We start from the raw sequence: 16,417 nt of genomic DNA, 5'->3' as shown, positions 1-16,417 counted from the left end.
TTCTATTAATATTATTAAAGAGGTAAATAAAGTAGAGAAATAATGTTTTTATGCAGGAGGCTTTTACCTTAATTCAATAGATAGATTCCATAAAATCTTTGCTGTAATTGTGATTAGTTTGCTATGTTGTCAAATTTTTTTTTCATTTTCAGAGTGATGGTCAGTGCTCTCTAGGAAAATGATTTAAATACTAGACCTGGAAAGTAATGATAGCTGATACTGCCTAAGGAGTCTGTTATCAGCTTCATCCAATTAAAAGGCAAAGAAATGGGCTAACAGGAACCTCATGAAGTTCAACAAGGGGAAGTGCAAAGTCCTGCACCTGGGGAGGAACAACCCCAGGCACCAGTATGTGCTGGGAGCCACCTAGATAGAAAGCAGCTTTGCAGAAAAGAACCTGGGCGTCCTGGTGGACACCAAGTTGAACTTGAGCCAGCAATGTGCCTTGGCTGCAAAAAAAGCTAATGGTATCCCGGGCTGCATTAGGAGAAGCATTGCCAGCAGGTTGAGGGAGGTGATCCTTCCTGCCTATTCAGCACTGGTGAGGCCACACCTGGAGTTCTGTGACCAATTTTGGGCTCCTTGGTATGAGAGACATGGACATACTGGAGATAGCCCCTCAAAGGGTCATGAAGATGGTGAAAGATCTCTCCTATGATGACAGGCTGAAAGAGCAGGGGCAATTCAGCCCAGAGAAGAGAAGGCTCAGGGGGATCTCTTCAATATCTATATAAAAACCTAAAGGGAGGGTGCAAAGAGGATGGAGCCAAGCTCTTTCCAGTGGTGCCCAGTGACAGGACAAGAGGCAATGGACACAAAATGACACAAAATGAAACAAAATGAAGGAGGTTCCTTCTGAACATCAGGAAATACTTTTTCACTGTGAGGGTGACCAAGCACTGGCACAGGTTACCCAGAGAGACTGTGGAGTCTCCATCCTTGGCAATACTCAAAAGCCATCTGGACATGGTATTGGGCAACCAGCTCTAGGCAGCCGTGGTTGAGTAGGGGGGTTGGACCAGATGACCTCTAGAGGTCCATTCCAACATCAACCATTCTGTGATTCTTGTTCTTGTTTCTGCTTTTCTTTACATTACAGCAAAGAGTTCTTCTACATTTATCGTTTCATTTCTGAAACATTTTTTTTTCCTTACTCAGAACAAAGACATACATGACTTACATAGGCCAGATGAAAAGCAGAGTGCATCAGAAAGTGATTCTCAGTCTGAAATCATGTAAGTAGAATTATTTTACCTTACAGTTGTACTTGAGCTAAACCTGCATTTACTTAATTTGGATATAATTCTGATTGACCACGGTAGGTTGGACTAGACGGTAGATCATGATAACTTTTTTCCATATTCAGTTGTCGTGGTTTAACCCCAGACAGCAGCTAAGCCCCACACAGCTGCTCACTCACTCCCTCCTGGTGGGATGGGGGAGAGAATCGGAAGGGTAAAAGTGAGAAAACTCATGGCTTGAGATAAGGACAGCCTAATAGGTAAAGCAAAAACTGAGCATGCAAGCAAAGCAAAACAAGGAATTCATTCCCTACTTCCCATCGGCAGGCAGGTGTTCAGCCATCTCCAGGAAGGCAGGGCTCCATCACACGTAATGGTTACTTAGGAACGCCATCACTCCAGACGTCCCCCCCTTCCTTCTTCTTCCCCCAGCTTTATATGCTGAGCATGACGTCATGTGGTATGGAATATCCCTTCGGTCAGTTGGGGTCAGCTGTGCCAGCTGTGTCCCCTCCCAACTTCTTGTGCACCCCCAGCCTACTCGCTGATGGGTTGGGGTGAGAAGCAGAAAAGGCCTTGACTCTGTGTAAGCACTGCTCAGCAGTAACTAAAACATCCCTGTGTTACCAACACTGTTTCCAGCACAAATCCAAAACATAGCCCCTACTAGTTGTACTAGCTACTATGAAGAAAATTAACTCTATCCCAGCCAAATGCAGCACATCAATGACGTTTTTTGGTAGAAATTTTGATCACCGAGGAGCAATGCTTTGACTAAGATTTAAAATGTTACATGGGAATGAGGAGGAAGATTTAACTAAGCTTAGAAAAAAGCTAGTCCCTCTACAAGTCAGCAAGAATGAGAGATTTCTCTGAAGAAGTTCTGCCATTTTGTGGGTGAACCTTGATTGTGAAAGTTGATGGGGTTTTTTTTGTTGTTTTTTTTTTTTTAATAAAAGGGCCTCACTGTATTCTTTGAAATTTACAGTTGTCCATCAGAGCTTATTAGCTGCACACATTATGTGTAAGGTGTATTTGGACCTTCCTAATTGGAAACTTGCTTTTTGGAAGTCAGTGCAAGAATCTAAGTTGAGACCTCTGTAGAAGATACTCCAAGCTGTCTCTGTCTTACCTTCGCTCCTTTATGAAGTTAATCTTTATGACTATTTCTTACACTTATTGCTGTCATTGAGCAGCGGTGTTTAAACAAGTCTTAAATTTCCATTTTTGTGTGATCAGCAACTTCCTATTCCATGATAGAATTTTTAAAAGTGATTTAGGGATGGGCTACTAGCTAATGCTAAATTGTTTTTCATGGTTCTGTCTTTCCCTTGTTGAAGGCAGCTCACTGTTATGGTAAAGACTGTCAATGCTTTATTTGTCCTGTCCTAGGAAGAGTGTAAGAAAAGAGTGTTCCCAATCTGAAGATTAGTGATAAATTGTAGAGCTCTGTCAAAGAGTGTGTGAATCCCAGGACACTCTGTTGCAATGGTTAAGGATGCAGAGGTTGATGTATGTACCCCATTTTTCAATAATGTGTGGATGTTGGCAGTAGGACAAGGTGGTTGAAAACAGCAGGTCATAGTTCTGTGAGTGGGATAGCTTTGAAATGGGATGGAGGGACAGGAGAGGCAGATGCAAAATTCTGTATATAAAGTAAATCTGCTCTACTTTGGAGCAGATTTCTGTGGTTTCTGTTGAAATCAGTAAGCCTGTTCACACTGACATCAATTGTGAATCCCTAGGAGAAGAGGTATTCCTATCTATTTAACAGCAAGAAACACTTCCTTCAGATATTTTTAAGCAGATTTCACTGGAAGCCAGCAAAGTTGTTAAGTTTTATTTGACATTCTTTGCATTAAGTAGTAGATATCTTCTAATATCAGAAAGATGTAATATAATTTTTTTCAGTTTATTGTCTTGCTGCATTATCCATGCAGTCTGTGGTGCTCTTGAAGTACATCTTGGACCATATAAGACTTTAAGTTTCTCTTTGGTAATAATATATATCACGTCTTTCTATATCTTAAGGAAAACTGAAAAGTCAGCAGATAGAGGGCGCTTGCAAAGACCTAAACCCAATTTAGTGAGATCATCTGGAAGGAGAGAAGCAGTAACCCAAGAGAAAATGGAGGCTGAGACTTCCTCTCCAAACCTTGTGAATACAGATAAAAAGGTCAGAAGGAGGAACGTTGCTTAATATGCTATGCTCTTGATGCTGTATCTGTTTCGACCAATGCTGATACTGTGGACCAGCTACAGTCTAATAAGTACTATTCTGAGAACTGCCTCTGAAGTATCTGTACGCTTGTCCAAGAGTAATATTCATTGCCTCAATTCCAGGGCTCTGAGGAAGACAGTAGAAGAAACAGAAGTGAAGCCACAGAAGTAGAGAACATGGATTTGGATACAAAATCTGAGTAAGTATTGAGATCACTTTTCCGGTCTCCTGGAATTAACTGACTATAGTTGTTAATTTATTCTATATAGTACTGTTACAAAAAGACAACAGCAATTGTGAAGTTTTAGTATAAACCGTAAATTTGACTTTGGCATTTTCTTGGATGATATCAAGTGGTACTATGGTAGAAGGTATGTACTTCTTTTCTGGGAAGTTGAGGAAAGCATTACTTTATGAAGTACCATCTATTCTTGGAATTTGGGAGGAGGAAGGGAGGGAAGTGATAACTATGGCTTCGCCTTCTTCCCACTCTCAGTTGCCAGCTAATAGCTCTGCTTCTGACACTTGCAGAAGCAGCTGTGGTATGCAGTCTAGTTAGGTTCTTCCCCTGTGTGATAACTTCATGTATTTTTAATTTATCGTTAGATAAATTGAGTTTCCACACTCTGTAAGACTAAACAAAGTTTGGTTCTCGTGTGAAGAAACTTGCGTAATTTTGTGCAAATTCTTCCAAAGACAACCCAATTCCAGTAAAGAAAGCTGTGCAAGTCATTGAATATTACATAAACGTGAATATTATGGAGTAAATCTCACTGTTGTGGATACTTTGTGCAGAGAACCTGAAAAAACTGTAATTGCAAAGGCAATAGTTAGAGGATGTCGACAGAGATTTAAGCCTAATGTTACAAGAGCATCTGGAAGGAAGGAAGAACCTGGAAAAGATGCAGGAAATGATAAAATGTCCCATCCACAGCCTAAGGGAGAAACTGAAAAGGTATTTAATAGAGTAAGGTAACTGGAGATAATGTGTTAGCTGAAAAGCTGCTGGATGCAACAGCAATATTATCTTTTTCTTTCCTTCTTTTTTTTCTTTTCTTTTCTTCCCCTGAGTATGACCAGGCGTGAGCCACTTAAACTGCAGTGACAGTGTGATATTGCTTAGAGGCCTCAGCTAAGCTGGGAGCTTGTCACACAAACAGTAGATGGCAATAATCTTTCATGTCCTGCAGCAAATACAGCTTTAGTTGTTTGATATAGATTTTATTGCACCTTTCTGACTATGTGAAATGTACCCTGTAATTGTCTGTGTGTGTCATAAGCAATCCATTTTGCATCCTGTTATGGACAGTTACATGGTCTGTTAGGTAATGCTGTACTTTATAAATGTAAGAGACTTAATGTCTTAATGTTCTATTTCTATTCAGAATACTGACCAAAGTAATAGGTCTGATGCTACTCATGAAGAAGCTGCAGAAAAAGATGATAAAGTCCTGGAGACAGTGTCTCAGTAAGTATGTGAGAAATGAGAAGACGTGCTGCTTTCCAGCAATTTGCCATCCTTCTCACTTCTGGTAGTATTACATAGTGTGGTAATTATAGAAGTTTCTTCAGAAACTTCTGCAATGAGGCAGAGGAAAAAATGGAATCTTTTTTTAACTCATGAAACAAATAGATTAAACATTTTTGATTTTAAAGCAGTGCTTTTAAATGAGATGTCAGTCGTGATAAATGCAAAAAACCTGAGAAGTTAGTCCCTTGAAGACTCAAATGAGCCTTCTCCACTAGCTTTAATACCGAAATGCATCTGTTTCAGTGGTGGAAAGTGTTAAGTATTTAAACAATAGGAATAAGTGTTTGCTCTTAAAGTGTAGCTAAGTGTTAGGCATCTGGTATTAGGGGAATAAATGCCAATGTGTGGGCTACTTAATGCACATGTTAATTAAGAAGTGTTTCTTGTATTTCTCTTCAGTGGAGAAATGGCAGCTGCAGTGTAAGAGGAGAAATATGTTTTACAGGAGAGATTATTTAAAAAAAAAAAAGAAAAAACCCCACAAAACAACCAAAAAGCTACCCCCCCCCAAAAAAAAAAACACAAAAAAAACCAAAAGCAAAGCAACAACAGTAACAAAAAAACTCCCAAACTTCTGTTTTTAAAGGGCGATAGTTGAAGAGAGTGGAGGGAGGTAAACTGGGTTTGATAATCTGGCAGAAAAATACTTTAGCAGTTATTTCTTTCATTAACATGCTATGTAACTTAGTGCTCAGGGTAAAAAGACATAGAAGTATCTGATAGTTGTAATAATGTGCATCTGATGTTTTTATGTTAGTAAGATCATGAAGCTATTGATGTATTTTCTGAATGTTTATGATTTTTAACCCTTCGTTAAATTAGGTCCATCTGCCTCTAGACCAGATAGGAATACAAGAAGAGCCATTATGGGTCAGAAAAAGGTCTGTCTAGTGTGGTATCCTGTCTCCAGTGGGAAAAGAAAAAGAACAGGGCAAACATAAGTTTAAACTTGTCAGGTACTTTTTCAGTCTCTAGCAGATAAACTTCTAACTTTATTGTTTCATGAAGTTAGTAATGCATAGCTCCATTTTAGATAAGTGTATGTTAATAACTGTTTAAAAAAAAAGAAAAGAAAAAAAATCACTTCTCTAAGACTCCTCCCACTTTCAGATGTGGTGTGTACTTATGGATCTTACGTATTTTTCCAGGTCTAATGAAACAGCTGGCTTACAAGAAGACAGCAAACAGTATGTGCTGAAACCAACACCACTAAAGAGAGGCAGAGTGCAGAGACCAAAACCAAATCTAGGAAGAACAGTTGCAAGGCAAAAAGACCTGACAGATGAAAAAGATCCTGAAGAGGAGAAAACTGAAGGTGAAGAAGTAGAAAAAGGTGTGATACACCATAGGGATGAAGACAATGATCCATGCCTCAAAAATGTAAGTTTCTTGAGCAGTTGCTGAGGCACACTGTTTTGCTGGGTCCTAAGTAGAAGTTTACTGGGTCCTTTAGTAAAAAAGATCTAGGTACTTACCACATAATTTGTAAACATAGCCTTTGCATGCTTTGTTTATTCTTTCAGAATAAACTGAATTGTCATAGAATTTCCTCATGCTTGCACTTGGGTTCTGTGCACATGGATAGATGGATTATATCTCCCTTTATTGTGTTATTTGTGATACCAGATCTGAAAAGAGAAATGCAGAGGAAAAAGGTCTCTTGGAAAAGAGACCACTTTAGATAGAAGATATATAGAAAAATGACAAATTTTTACTTTTAAAGTATCTACTGGTACTAGTTGGACACACAGGAAGCAAGAGAAATCTTTTTGAGTGTTTTTGTAAGAGATACTAAAATTAACTTTCTTTTCCCCCTGCTCTTCTACAAGAGAGGTCAAGCAAATATTCCATGTTAATAGAGTGAAACTTTTATTCCTTTTAGGTTCATGAAGACACTCAGCCATGCAATGTGATGTTAGAAGGGGATGTTTCTACAGATTCTGAGATGAACTCAATACATACAAGGCAGCGTTCCCATGAAAAGTCCTCAGAAGCAGAAAGCTATGAAAGTGAAAAGGAATTGTCAGATGTCTTGAAACAGGTTTCTTATTTCAATACAGGGTAAGGTTATTTTTTAAATGGAGAGAAGGGATGGTTCAAAACCATCAACATCCCTAGGTATTCTACACTTTTATATTCAACTCCAGCATTAAAAACAAGCTTTATATCTATAATGAGATGTTTAATCAAGACAATACTAGATGAAACAAACAACAAAATCCCAAGAGCTCGAAACGCTAAATTTATATGCTGTTGGATGTCAATTTGATCTTTAGATGGTGAGTCCAGTTTTCAAATAAATACATTTTTCTGATGCTCAGTTCCTCTGGTTGCCTTCTTCTAACAGAGAGGTCCTAACAGTGCATCCCTATGTGCTTATGTAAATTCTTGAGTATAGGGTTTGGTTTGCTATTAAAATGTCCTTTAAAAAAATAAAACTACTGTGCTGTTTTAAACATGATTACACAAAGAAAGACATTTGTAAAATGATTATATTCTCTCAAAGTGTGACTGGAAATTGCAGTTGTTCTGAAAGGGCGTATTTTTTTATGAGCATATTTATCTTTGCTCACCTATTTATAAGATACACAAGGTTTTGGTGATGTTCAGTGTGCTTTTATTGGATCTTTTTTCACAATGTCAGTAACTTTGTTATTGCTCGAAGAAAGCTAAGGATTGTTATACTTGACCACTGTGTTGGAGAGCTACATAAAAGTATTCATGCATGACTTGGAAAACCACTGTTGTCCCATGCCTTTGATTGTTGTCTTGTTTGTTTTTATAGGGAATCTGGTCCTCAGAAGGAAGAGGAGAAAACTGTTGTATCATCAGCTCGGCTACTGAGGAGTCGATTTCAGAGACCAAAGCCAAATTTAAGAACGACAACTAGTAGAAAGGAAGTGCTGGATGTAAATAATAAAGGTGTATCACAGAAAGATACCAACAAGGAAGAAAGTTCGACACAGTGTGACAGTGAATGTAGCATCCTTCCTGATACAGATGTAAGGCTTTTTTTTTTTTAATTTTAATTATATTTGAGCTTTTGGGTTTGTGAAATGAAAGACTGATGATTTAAAAAATACAAGTTAATCTCTTTTGAAACAATTTTTTCAAAAGCTCAAATTTTCTACATGAAAACTCCTGTGCTTTCCATTTGGTTGTATGGGTCGTGGTTTAACCACGTGCACTGGACATCAATGCCTGCTTTTCCATCATCCCTTTCTAAATGACTTGACTTCCGCTTACAAGATTTCTTCTTCTGTACAGGGGTTACGGATACCGTTGGCAAGGGTTGGTCCTCTGGTTCAGCCGCAGTGCCCGTCGCGGGGGTTGGAGTAGCCGCAGTGCCCGTCGCGGGGGTTGGAGTAGCCGCAGTGCCCGTCACGGGGGTTGGAGTAGCCGCAGTGCCCGTCGCGGGGGTTGGAGTAACCGCAGTGCCCGTCGCGGGGGTTGGAGTAGCCGCAGTCATCAGATCCGGAGACCTTCTCTCCCTCTTGAGGGTTCTGAATAGTGTTGAACAGGGCTCGGTAGGCATGGGCCAGGCCCCAGCACATTGCAGTGATTTGTGTTTCTCTGGAATTGCCAGGATGACAGCATGCTTTCTCCAAATATTTTACTAGTTTTTCAGGATTCTGCACTTGTTCAGGGGTGAAGCTCCAAAACATTGGAGGTGACCACTGTCCTAGGCACTTGCCCATACTATCCCACACACCCTGCCACTCATAACTATCCAGCCGCAGGGCAGATCTCTGGGTAGTATTCTTAAATAGTTGTTTAACCTCAAACAAGACCTGAAACACATTCAGGAGACATAGCAATAGGAACACGCTGGTTTGAGTATCTCAAGCATATTCAAAATCCTCAAGAGCTACTGTAATCAGCTTGGAGGAGAAGGGGAAGGTGAAGGAAGCTGTCTCCCCAGTAAACTGGCTCTCCAAGGAGAAGGGGTAAAAAGTGTAATTATTAATAGTTTCCAAAAGATAGCTCCCGAAGAACAGGAATGACGTCAGTGCTGAATACAGGCTCCTGATCAATAATTTTATCATAACATAAACCAGCGTCACACAATATAGCAAAGCGATGACCTTAATCCATTTCCCAGAGATGACAAACCCCACATAAATACTGATAATCAGCGGTATAGACAGCCAATAAGGTGCTACAGACCAAAACTCCACGAACAGATCCAACAACTCTGAGAGCAAATAAACCAACATTGTGACCAGCGACTGTTAAACCGATATAATGAATGCTTATAACAAATTTGTTTTAACCTGTTCGGGTCAGATGTGTTGTTATCTCAACCCTTCAAGCCCCACACTGGGTGGGACCAAAAAGGACTGTTCTGGTTTAACCTGGCAGGCAGCCAAATACCACGCAGCCGCTCACTCACTCCCCCCGCCCCCCCAGTGGGACGGGGAGAGAATCGGAAGGGTAAGAGTGAGAAAAACTTGTGGGTTGAGATAAAGACAGTTTAATAGAACAGAAAAGGGAAAATAATAATGATAATGATAGAATATACAAAATGAGTGATGCACAATGCAATTGCTCACCACCCGCGCTGACCGATAACCAAGTAGCGATCGGTACTTCCTGGATCACGCCTACCATTCCTATACTGAGCATGACGTCACATGGTATGGAACACCCCATTAGCCAGCTAGGCTGGCTGTCCTGATTATGTTCCCTCCCATCTTGTGTACCCAGCTCAGTCAGTAGGCACGGGAGCTGTCCTTGGACTAGGAGGGCACTTAGCAACAACTGAAAACATCAGTGTGTTATCAACATTCTCCTCATACTAAATCCAAAACACAGCACTAGGAAGAAATTTAACCCTATCCCAGCCGAAACCAGGACAGTATGTGAGGAGAAAAAGATAACATCCATTCTGTATCTCTTGTTATGTGTCCAGATGTCTTTCTGACCTGAGGTGGCCTTGTATAGTTCACAGTTTAAAAAGAAAAGTATTCTAGAACATGGGAAAGATGAAATCTAGATTTCAAGCTATTTTGTTTAAAAGAGACAAATATGTGTTTGGCCTGGAAAGACTGGAAAATTTTTAGTGAGCAATTACAGAGGGGTTTTTATGGGAAACACTTCAGAGAGTGATTAGTACCGAACTTTGTGGATCGGTGTATATAGTGTCTTCTTTTGGTTTAGTATCATGACTTTTTCCAATTCTGGTATTTACATTTTTCAGAAAGCAGGAAAATATGAAGTCCTGCAACCATTGGAATCCTTAGGAAAGGAGAAGTCACTTGGGTCTCAGGAGGTTTCTGAAAGCCCAAGTTATAAGTCCTCAAAGACACTTTCAAGATCAGAGGATGGTGAACTCAAGTTTTGTCTACCTGAAATTAACCAAGATGACATCTCAACTACTAATGCAGGGTAAGTGCTTAGCTACTTTTGTTTCTTGACTGTAACAATGAAGGTATTTTAAAAGGAAATAATTGTGCCAATGGATTGCTAACTGGCAAAGAAAATCTTTGAAATGAAATCTCAGTTCTCATAGTTTTGACGCTAGTAATACTAAAATTCCAGTTACTTCTATGCTAAGCATTAAATTAATGAGAATACCTTTTACAACTGTTTTGTCATCTGAAACACTAGATTCATTTCATGTAAGCGGAGGAATACTAGTTTGCTTATTGGAGAAACCATGTGAAAATCACTTTGGTTTTATACTAATAAGCAGACAGTAAGTTAATGCCTCCAGTAAGTTAGTTAAGTCTGTTGTGGAAGTAGTTAAGAGACCAGTGCTTTGAAATTTTTGCTGAAACAAAGCAGTGTTTATAAATTACACTAAGCAGAACTTTACGTTGACATCATTTCTTCTAAAAGCTCAACTGTTTTTTAGATGTACATATAATGAACCTGTGTTTGTTAATGGCATGCTTTTGTATTAAGTTTTGGATTTTTTTTTTTTCTATCTGAGTTAGCATTGATAGCAGAAATACCACTGAAGAAGAAAGTAAACAAACACCTCTTCAACCTGTCGAGTTAGTGCGGAGCAGATTCCAGAGGTACAAGCCAAACTTGGGAAGAGCTGTTGGAAAGAAGGAATTACAAATATCAGAAAATGAGAGGGAGAAAAAGCCTGAAGCAGAGCAGTTGGTATTGCAGAAAAATGAGTCTGCCAATACTGTCATGGTAAGTCTAGTAAGAATAAGCACTTTGCCTTCAAAAGTATGGTTCCAAGTTACAAGTTCTATTTTATGAAGTTTAATTAGAACATTTAAGTTGCATTCCCTGAAGCTGAGATACCATACTAGATGAAAAAAAATCCCCAAATCCCTGGTATGTTGAGGTATTGCAGGTATGAAATCCATGAAGTCTACAACTTGTACTATGAATGTCTTCTGGAAAATGAGGATCTGATTCTGATTGTATTATGCATATTTAAGGTGCATAAATAAATAAAAATGTGTTTTATATTGCAATACATAAATATATAAAAATTAGCTATTTTGCTCATCTCTCCTGTTTGGATGAATGAAGTCTCTGTTGAGGAATCTAGTATAGAGTTTCAAGAGAAGGCAGAGGGTAGCCATTCTTCTGTAAAAATAAGGTCTTATTAATTTGTTAAGCTTTGACTGGCTTCACCACTACAGTGCCTGACACTCCTCTACTTTACATAGGTAAATTTAGTCATTCACATACACTGTGTGTCGCCACAGACACTTTACTAGGCACTGTAACAGGTACTGAAATCCTCAAAAGCCGTTATAGTATGATGAACCCTCTAACCGTTTTGTGGGTTGCTCATGAATCATGTCATGGATGTGGGCATGAATTGTCCCTGCGTAGACTCGCCTTAGATCTCAAACGTAGCTAAGCTTTGTAAGAGTGACTCATTTTTTTGGAGTGGTTATAGCTGGTTTTGTTCTTCAACCTGTGTAGAGCTAGCTTGGAGTACTCGTGTGCTGCATTCCCAGAGAGGAGCATGAGTGCACTGCATCTGTAGTCTCCCTCTCAGTGCCACAGTGTCAGCTCCCCCCTAGCTGAGACAGTTGCTTGCAGTTCGGCTTTGGCTATTCTAGACCTGTGGCCTGCGGACCATGCACATACATCTGCTCTGTGCTGTGCAAATGTGTAGAACCACAGCAGGTCTGATGTTCCTCTGCACTAATAAAGCTGCCTCAGACCTAGAGTGCTGAGTGCCTTCTTTGTGGAACCAGTTGCAAATACAGAAGTAAAACTAATAAGCCCTTCTGAACCTGAGGTTGTTATAGTGGCTGGGGTGTGTCTGTGCTATGCTCTGCAGTGTCCAGTTTTCAAAGGTTTTTCTGTTTGCCAAAGTATTTTGTTTCCATAGTGCTCCATGTAATAGAGAGTTGATTGAATGCTAAATAGAAAACTGTTACCCATAATGCTTGGGTGCATATAGTATTTAAGAGCCTACCTCTAGGTAGCCCAGGACAGAGACTTCTGTTCCTGCTTGCTTATAAATTGAATTATGTGCTCAGGTAGATTACTTTTAATAAATATAATGTAATTCTTTTCTTGATTTAGATTGGGAAAATAGCAGAGAGATCTGTAGTTCATATTTCTTTTTTATAAAATACACTTCTGCTTTTTTATAAAATACACTTCTGTTTTAAAAACTTGCTTGATTCTCTTTTGCTTCATACTTTTTTTATTGCAAATTAAAGGGTGAAAACGAAGCTGTATTGTGTCAAGCAGATGTATTGAGCAATGAGGAACAGGAACAGCAAGAGGTGCCTCAAGTGCCCAGTGTTTCTGAAAACATATTGTGTGAACAAAGCAGGTGAGGTTAGAGTTCAGCAAAATTGCATTTGAAAAGCTTTCATCTGGTGCATAATGAGACACCTTTGCAAGTGTTAATTCTTTTGTTCCTTGTTCTCTGTCTTTCCCTAGCATTTAATTTTCAATGCCTACCGGCAGCTTCTTCCCATGTTTTCAGAGCACATTTTTAGTTGAGCTGAACTACTTGTCATTGTTGAGCTGAACTACTTGTCATTGTTTATCTGGTACATACTTGATCTGTATAAGCTTATAGCTCTTTTTGATCAAGTTTTTCTTTTATTGGGTTTGTATTTGCATATACAGCAATCATACATGTAACAGATACAAACCTTGCAAACAGACGTCTGTCTTTCATTGATCCCATGTGTGCTCTTCTATTTTACTGCTGCTCTTGTTAAAATAAGATAATAAAATAATAAGCATATTACACTGCAGATACTTTGATGTTGGTATGGTTAGCAACACAACTTTTTTCTTGATGTTAAAAATGCCTTGATAAAGAAATCTTGTTATTCCTTCTCACATGTTAACCATAAATGCCCAAAATGAGAAATACATATTTGAAAAGATAATCTTCTTGATTTTAAACAAAACAGTGTATCAGTCTCTGTCTTGTGTAAGAATTGATTCAAAACTTAATGAATGCAGAATTGCTTTTTTCCCCTCCCAACCAAAGTCAAGTGACATAATTTTTTGGTTTTGTTTGTTTGTTTGCTTTAAATTCACTAGTGCTGAAAAATCCACTTCCCAAGAAGGCAAGCTGGGTGCTCTGAAACAAGGACAATTCATAAGGAATGGGTCTCAGAGAGCTAGACCAAACCAAGAAAGAGCATATAGCAAAAAAGAATCTCCAGTGGCACAAAAACTTGCTGCTCCAGTTGAGGAAGAAGCAAATAAAGGAGAGAATCTTCCTGTGGCAGAAGAATCTGAGGAACCTCTTTTCTCAAAAGTGAGAATTCTTTTCACATATTTCTGACTATAATTTCTGATGCTTGGTTCTGTACCAGGTGTTTTTAAGACATCTAAATAAGCTGTTTTAAATGCATAAATGAATTTCGGCCTAGTAAGAATTACATTTTTGTTTAATATTTGCACCCTAATTTGAGGTCTTCTAAAATTCTGTTAATGACACATTGATAATATATAGGCTTCTGTTAATAAATCTAAAGACTTCACTTAAACTTCAAAATTTCAGTCACATTCACGATATGTGAATAGTTACCTGCATGCCAGATTTCTGTTGCTGGACTTCTTCTGAACTCTGTGATGGTTGCTCATGAAAAACTATATTGGTTATAGTATCTGTTTTTATTATATAAGTACCTTCTCTAAAGGAACAAGTAACAGTGATAAGTGCCATAAACTACCTGAAGTTTTTTAAGCAAAGTTTTGTCTCAGGTTAATGTCTTGATCGTAACTTGCAATGCTTTATTTTACAGGTGATGTATTTTGTGCTAATATTGTTGGTTTTTTTTCTTTTCTCAAATCTAAGGATGACATGGAAGTATTGTTGTTCGTGGGGAATTTGGCCAAGAATGACAATCTAGACATAAATCCAAAAAGTATGAAGTCAGAAACACTCTGTTCCTCTAAAAAGTCACCTGACTGCCACAGCAAGGGAGAACAAGAAGAACGTCTATCTACAGATGATATAGGAAGCATTCAGCATACCATAGAAAGGTAAAGTTCCCTGTTGACAAAGTAAAAAAAGCTCATTAAAAACTTCGTGTGTTTGTCCAGTTGTTTTCATACAGCACTTGCTTTTTGAAGTGCAGGCTCTGAGCTGTAATGGTTGTTATGTGCTACATGCTGTGAAAGTCACTAGGTGGCATCCTTAGGTAATATAAGAATTTTTAACAGAATTTTTCTCAAGGCTGTTTTCCTTTTTAGAAGGTATTTTGCAGGTGAGAGAAGCAGCAAGTAATCAGAGTTCAGCTGTCTGAATTTGTCAGTAATACATCCTTGGGGTACACTATGACTTTGGACTGTTGAAAGGAAGACTGAGCAGTGCCATTTGCACTCGCTTATATTTGAGAAGTGGTAGAGTAACATAAAATGAGCTTGCTGTCTAAGATGTCTCTTCACTTTTTCTTTCCAGCAGGAGAAGTTCATGCAACGATGTGCAGTGTCCTGGTTCTTTGGTGGAGGGGGAGGGAATACTTTTTATGTATGTGCAATATGAGGCAGATAGTGCCATTTACATGTAGTAGTTCTGGGTTATATGTTATATATAACATGTATGTTATATATATAACATATAACTGGTTGTATGTTATAACCTACCTTTTGCTCAATTTTAACTGTTACAGAGCAGCCTCAAATCAATTTACTTTTGCTGTTTTCTAAAATTAGCTTCTGGTTCCCATCTGTCTCTGAGCCTGTGCTTTAAATCTCTTCCATAACTTACGTTGAAATCATATGCCAGAGTCTTTGTGCTAACAAGACAAGGGCCTTACCTTACAGTTGTCTTGGCTTCTGTGATCGCGGAATTTCACAGAATCACAGAATGGTTGAGGTTGGAAGGATTCTCTGGAGATCATCTGGTCCAATCCCCCTACTCAACCATGGCCGCCTAGAGCTGGTTGCCCAATACCATGTCCAGATGGCTTTTTGAGTATTGCCAAGGATGGAGACTCCACAGTCTCTCTGGGTAACCTGTGCCAGTGCTTGGTCACCCTCATAGTGAAAAAGTATTTCCTGATGTTCAGAAGGAACCTCCTTCATTTGGTTTCATTTTGTGTCCATTGCCTCTTGTCCTGTCACTGGGCACCACTGGAAAGAGCTTGGCTCCATCCTCTTTGCACCCTCCCTTTAGGTTTTTATATAGATATTGAAGAGATCCCCCTGAGCCTTCTCTTCTCTGGGCTGAATTGCCCCTGCTCTTTCAGCCTGTCATCATAGGAGAGATCCTTCACCATCTTCATGACCCTTTGAGGGGCTATCTCCAGTATGTCCATGTCTCTCATACCAAGGAGCCCAAAATTGGTCACAGAACTCCAGGTGTGGCCTCACCAGTGCTGAATAGGCAGGAAGGATCACCTCCCTCAACCTGCTGGCAATGCTTCTCCTAATGCAGCCCGGGATACCATTAGCTTTTTTTGCAGCCAAGGCACATTGCTGGCTCAAGTTCAACTTGGTGTCCACCAGGACGCCCAGGTTCTTTTCTGCAAAGCTGCTTTCTATCTAGGTGGCTCCCAGCACATATTGGTGCCTGGGGTTGTTCCTCCCCAGGTGCAGGACTTTGCACTTCCCCTTGTTGAACTTCATGAGGTTCCTGTTAGCCCATTTCTTTGCCTTTTAATTGGATGAAGCTGATAACAGACTCCTTAGGCAGTATCAGCTGTCATTACTTTCCAGGTCTAGTATTTAAATCATTTTCCTAGAGAGCACTGACCATCACTCTGAAAATGAAAAAAAAAAATTTGACAACATAGCAAACTAATCACAATTACAGCAAAGTATTTCCTGATGTTCAGAAGGAACCTTCTGTGTTTCATTTTGTGTCCATCGCCTCTTGTCCTTCTCACTGGGCACCAGGGGAAAGAGCCTGGCTCCATCTATCTTTACACCTTCCCTTCAGGTATTTATATACATTGAGATTTCCCCACCCACTGCCACCAAGCCTTCTCTTTCTCCAGGCTGAACTGTCCCTGTTCT

General features: G+C 39.3%; 1 protein-coding gene across 13 annotated transcripts in view; it reads left to right on the top strand.

Annotated features, from left to right (window-relative positions):
- Positions 1-16,417, top strand: part of BDP1 (BDP1 general transcription factor IIIB subunit) — a 59,660-nt gene that overhangs the window by 18,826 nt on the left and 24,417 nt on the right. For all 13 annotated transcript variants that reach the window (XM_075137980.1, XM_075137979.1, XM_075137968.1 and 10 more), the window contains 13 exons: positions 1,159-1,235; positions 3,273-3,417; positions 3,585-3,661; positions 4,258-4,417; positions 4,848-4,930; positions 6,142-6,373; positions 6,876-7,054; positions 7,779-7,995; positions 10,194-10,381; positions 10,933-11,143; positions 12,646-12,761; positions 13,490-13,709; positions 14,253-14,440. In XM_075137980.1, the coding sequence (XP_074994081.1) occupies positions 1,159-1,235; positions 3,273-3,417; positions 3,585-3,661; positions 4,258-4,417; positions 4,848-4,930; positions 6,142-6,373; positions 6,876-7,054; positions 7,779-7,995; positions 10,194-10,381; positions 10,933-11,143; positions 12,646-12,761; positions 13,490-13,709; positions 14,253-14,440 (2,093 nt within the window). The remainder of the gene's footprint in view (positions 1-1,158; positions 1,236-3,272; positions 3,418-3,584; positions 3,662-4,257; positions 4,418-4,847; positions 4,931-6,141; positions 6,374-6,875; positions 7,055-7,778; positions 7,996-10,193; positions 10,382-10,932; positions 11,144-12,645; positions 12,762-13,489; positions 13,710-14,252; positions 14,441-16,417) is intronic.

The sequence above is a fragment of the Calonectris borealis genome, chromosome Z, assembly GCF_964195595.1.
Source record: "Calonectris borealis chromosome Z, bCalBor7.hap1.2, whole genome shotgun sequence".
Classification (NCBI taxonomy): Eukaryota; Metazoa; Chordata; class Aves; order Procellariiformes; family Procellariidae; genus Calonectris; species Calonectris borealis.
The sequence above is the reverse complement of the archived record's forward strand: the minus strand, read 5'-3'. Positions and strand labels throughout refer to the sequence as shown.